Below are 5171 nucleotides of genomic sequence, written 5' to 3' on the forward strand. Positions count from 1 at the left end.
AGCACCACCACCCCCAGTTGGGACAACCAAAATATTTCCAGATATTGCCACATGTCCCCAAGGGACAGAAGTGCCCCCAGCTGAGAACTGGATTACATGAAGGAGGCGTTGACAGGGTAGGGCCTTGTTACCTTAAGATACCTAGAAATAATGAGAATAAAGAAAACACCACAGGATTGCTGCCTAACATTGAGTCTTGTTTTCGATTTGAAATATAAAATAATGTCCTACCATGCAAATATTCACATCCAGAGGAGAATGCTCGATTACACAAGTAATTGTATAAGTGAAAGGGTCACATATACAAAAATACAAATTTCTAGGAGGAATTACCTAGGCCTGTACAAATGCCAGTTTAGACAGACCTAGATTTCCACATAGAACCTCAGGGAATGAATATTCTCTTTACAAAGGAAACTTTAAAAATTTTCTTTAAATAGCAAAGCCACAAAGTCTTGATATAATTTATTAAAATTCTATTTAAAGAGAATTTTCAGCAAAATATATCCATGTAAATAACATGTACCCCTGTATTTTCCTATAATGCATACGTCAGGAAATATTATATATATGCACACATAATATTATATACATATTTGCATGTTTACTATCTGATTTATTGAATCTAAGAGATCATGGATTGTATTGCCATATGTATCACTGAAAAAATACTGCCTATTAAACTATGAGAAGTCATCACTTGACACATCCTGATTTTAACAAGGTCAAACTACGAGAAGACATATAGAGATATGTCCTAAAATACACAAAACAGGAGCTGTTAAATTAGTATCTATCTGGTAACAGCTATAAAAGGGTCAGTCTCAAAACTGCTAAAGTGGAACATACTCATCAGACAGTGACCTCATTCAGGATGGAAGCCAGTTTTTGTATTCATATGTATTGCAATCGGAGGGTCAGTTCTGAAGGCCTTGAACTTAAAGACTGTCAGCCATTGAGAATCTTCTGTCAGAGGATGGAGTTGAATTAGGGACTGCCCTTCAAGTCCATGAAGAAGCACCAGTCCAGCCCCCACCCTTCACCCCAAGAAACAAGGATTGAATTGGCTTGGTGTTTGAAGGAGGCTGTATAAATCCCAAGCTGGAGATGGGGTTGGGGCAGAGGGAATTGATAACTACAGGAGAGCAGTGCAATAAACAGGGTAGGACTTACTTCCGCTTTGATAGTGTGAGATCTGGGTACGCTTCTCAGTTGCTAATCTCAGTGGGATTCTCATAAGCAGAATATGAGTCCAGGTGTGAACTCGAATGAGCTACTTGGGGCATGACAAGGAGACGTGTGTGGCTGGCACGCGGTATGGACCGGAAAAGGGAGGCTGGGGCCAGTGGGGTGGGGAGGAAGGTTGCCTTTAGTGGTAGGTAAGTGGGTGCCTTGGAATGTATTTGAAAGAAATGTTGTGATGTAATATGTGTTTCAGTTTTAGCAGGGTCCCTAGGGGCAGGGAAAACATGAATCTTGTAAAAAATATGGGCAAGATGGGATGAAGATTTAAGCCAGAACAGAAAGGAGATGGAAGAGGAGGGCAGATCAAGAGGTGGTGAGCAGGGCCAGTGTTAGCCTTGGTGATGGGAGGGATGCTGGCAAGTGAGGGGAAGCCTGTGTTTCAAATACTCCTTTCGGGAGAGAACTTAAGTACATCTGAAGGCCTCCTGATTAGTACCTTCTAGCTCAATCCTTGTCTGGCATGCCTCCTTTCTTCCTCTTTGGGCTTTCATGGGAAAACGAGGCCCCCCTTCACTGGGTTCACCCTGACAAAGGTTACTCTGAGTCATGGTTAACCAGCAGTGCCAGAACTGAGTAACCCCACTGGAATTTGGCCTGTGGCTACTGTTATTGCCCTGGGTCATTTAAATGACAACTCCCTCCCGGAATCCAGACTGTCATTTTTTGCCAGGGGACGACCTCTGCTTTCCTGTGTCTGAGTCAGCAAGGTGCTGGGGGACTGGGCTCTGCCCTTTCCGGTGAGGCAAGGGTGCCTTCTTGAAGTATGCTATCTCCTGCCCCAGAGGAGCCGCTGCTGCTGGCCGAACTCAAGCCCGGGCGCCCCCACCAGTTTGATTGGAAGTCGAGCTGTGAAACGTGGAGCGTTGCCTTCTCCCCGGATGGTTCCTGGTTCGCCTGGTCTCAAGGACACTGCATTGTGAAGCTGATCCCCTGGCCGCTGGAGGAGCAGTTGTAAGTTCTTTCACACCCAAAGGAATGCAGATGTCCTGGGGAACTTTCCCAAATGACATCCTGCCCAAGAGCAGAAGAGGGAAGCTGGCCGACCAGTTCAGAAATTGATCATCGGGGTTTCCAGGGTCCTTCATCCTGTACCTTTGAAACCTCATTCTGTTGATAGCCCCAAGTGTTTTTTTTTTTTAACAGCTTTATTGAGGTATAGTTTACATACTATACAATTTTCCCATTTAAAGTGTACAGTTAAGTGACTTCAGTATATTTACAGAGTTGTGCATCCATCATCATGACCAATCTTAGAACGTTTTTGTCACCCCCAAAAGAAACCCATCATTCTTTAATACCTTTCTCCTATCCATCCCTGACCAGCTTCTAATCTACTTTCTGTCTTTAAAGATTTGCCTGTTCTAGGCATTTCATACGAATTGAATCGTACATTGTCATCTTCTGACTGGCTTCTTTCACTTAGGGGACTATTTTCATGGTTATCTGTGTTTTAGCATGCTCCGTGACTTAATTTCCCTTTATTGCCAAATGATATTCCATTTTATGGAGACATCACATTTTGTTTTATAAGTTTATCAGCTGGTGAGCACTTAGGTTGTTTTCACTTTCTGGCTATTAGAAATAATGCTGCTGCGAACACTTCCGTACTGGTTTGTGTGTGGATATGTTTTCGTATCTTGTGTGGATGTATGTTTTCATGTACGTTTAACCATTTGAGGGCGTGTCAGGCTGTTTTCCAGAGTGGTTGTACCATTTTATAATCCCAGCAGCAGTGCTGGAGATTCCCAGACTTCCCACATCCTCACCAACACTTGCAGCGTGGCCATTGGAGTGGGTGTGAAGTGGCATCTCATTGTAGCTTTGATTTGCATTTCCCTATTGACTGCTGATCTTGTGCCTCCCTGCCCCTCACAGCCCTCCCCCACCATGTGCTTACTGGCCCTTTGCCTATCTTTTTGGGAGAAATGTCTATTCAGTTCCTTTGTCCATTTTAAAATTGGCTAGTTGCCTTTTTTGTTATCAACCAAGTTGTTTCTGATATTAACTAGCTTTTCTTTCTCTGCGCTGGACAAGTCTCAGTGTTTGAAGGCTGTGAGCTCCCAGTCAGATGGCCTAGCATCTGCATTTTTTTCATTTGTCCCAGGGCAACTCTATGTCTGTATTTATTTATTCAGCCAGCATTTTTTGCAAATCTTCCTTGCCTGACCAGGAGCCAAGGGCTGAGAATTCTGAAATATATTAAACATGGCCCCTGCCCTTGAAGGTCTCATTTGTTTTGCTTTAAGCATTTTAAAAGTCGCATATTAAAGTTTTTCATAAGTCCAGTCTGAAGCTTGTTGCCTTGATAATAGGTAATGCTGATGCAAATTTGCTGAGATGAGTACTTTGCACGCTGCAGGGGTTGAGGGGTGTACATTTGTGTATTTTCTGGAAGGAAGGCCATTTCAACAATCTTAAAACTGTTCTTCCTGCAATCAAAAAATCTCAGAAATGAGGTCATCTATTTATTTGTTTTTAAAAAAAATTTTATTGGCATATAGTTGATCTACAATGTTGTATTATTTTCTGCTGTACAGCAGAGTGAATCAGTTATACGTACACATTTATCCACTCTTTTTTAAATTTTTTCCCATATAGGTTATTATGGAATATTAAATATAGAGTTCTCTGTGCTGTATAGTTGGTCCTTATTCGTTATCTATTTTATATATAGTAATGCATATATGGAGAAGGCAATGGCAACCCACTCCAGTACTCTTGCCTGGAAAATCCCATGGATGGAGGAGCCTGGTAGGCTGCAGTCCATGGGGTCGCTAAGAGTCAGACACGACTGAGCGACTTCACTTTCATGCATTGGAGAAGGAAATGGCAGCCCATTCCACTGTTCTTGCCTGGAGAATCCCAGGGACGGAGAAGCCTGGTGGGCTGTAGTCCATGGGGTCGCACAGAGTCGGACACGACTGAAGCGACTTAGCAGCGGCAAATGCGTATATGTCAATCCCAGTCTCCCAGTTTATTCCTCCCCTTTTTTCCCCTTAACCATAACATTATTTTCTACATCTGCAGCTCTGTTTTGTAAAATAAGTACATCTGTACCTTTTTTTTTTTAGATTCTACATATAAGTGCTATAATGTGTTATTTGTTTTTCTCTAACTTACTTCACTTAGTATGACAGCCTCTAGGTTCACCCATGTTGCTGTAAATGGGAGGTCATGTATTACATACACTGCTTTTCAATATGAAATTAATCATATGATAGTTAAAAGTCAGAAATAGCTTAAAATCTGGTAACAAGAATGGTTAAGGAAATTATGGCATTGCCATCTGATATTTTTGCAGCCATCAAAGATTGCATGTAGGCTCTTTTTTTAATGTTTATTTATTTACAGTTATGTTTGGTCTTCATTGCTGTGCAGACTTTCCGCTAGTTCTGGCGAGCGGGGGCTACTCTATAGCTGTGGCTCGAGGGCTCCTCGTTACTGTGGCTCCTGTTGCAGAGCATGGGCCCTGGGTTGCTGTGGCTTCAATAGGTGCCACACGGTGGGCTCGGTAGTCACAGTGCCTGGGCTCTAGAGCACAGGCTCAATAGTTGCTCCACAGCATGTGGGACCTTACTGGATCAGGAATCATACCCGTGTCTCCTGCATTGGCAAGGGGGATTTTTTACCACTGAGCCACCAGGGAAGCTCTGTTTTTTGTTTTTGTTTTTTTTTTTAATCACATTTTTCAGTTCCTTCTATACTCGTTTAATGAAAATGTCAAGATCATTCATTATTTATTAATCCCCCAGTCTAAATGCTAGAGATTCAGCTTCATATCCAGATTTGGGTATGATGTATATTTAGTCTGAAAAATAATTTTTTTAAAAAGCATAAAGTGGGAAATCTGTTATTTCCTTGAAAATCACTTCTGTATTCAAATATATATATATATATATTTTTTTTTTTTTTTTTTTTTTTTTTTA

General features: G+C 41.8%; 1 protein-coding gene across 1 annotated transcript in view; it reads left to right on the plus strand.

Moving 5' to 3' along the window:
- The window catches only part of WSB2 (WD repeat and SOCS box containing 2), a 16441-nt gene continuing 11270 nt past the window's right edge, over window positions 1-5171 (plus strand). Inside the window, exon 1 of the mRNA XM_010828539.1 lies at window positions 1-2196. Within this exon, the coding sequence (XP_010826841.1) occupies window positions 2009-2196 (188 nt within the window). The 5' untranslated portion in view covers window positions 1-2008. The remainder of the gene's footprint in view (window positions 2197-5171) is intronic.

Source organism: Bison bison, unplaced genomic scaffold (assembly GCF_000754665.1).
Source record: "Bison bison bison isolate TAMUID 2011002044 unplaced genomic scaffold, Bison_UMD1.0 scf7180017864495, whole genome shotgun sequence".
NCBI lineage: Eukaryota > Metazoa > Chordata > Mammalia > Artiodactyla > Bovidae > Bison > Bison bison.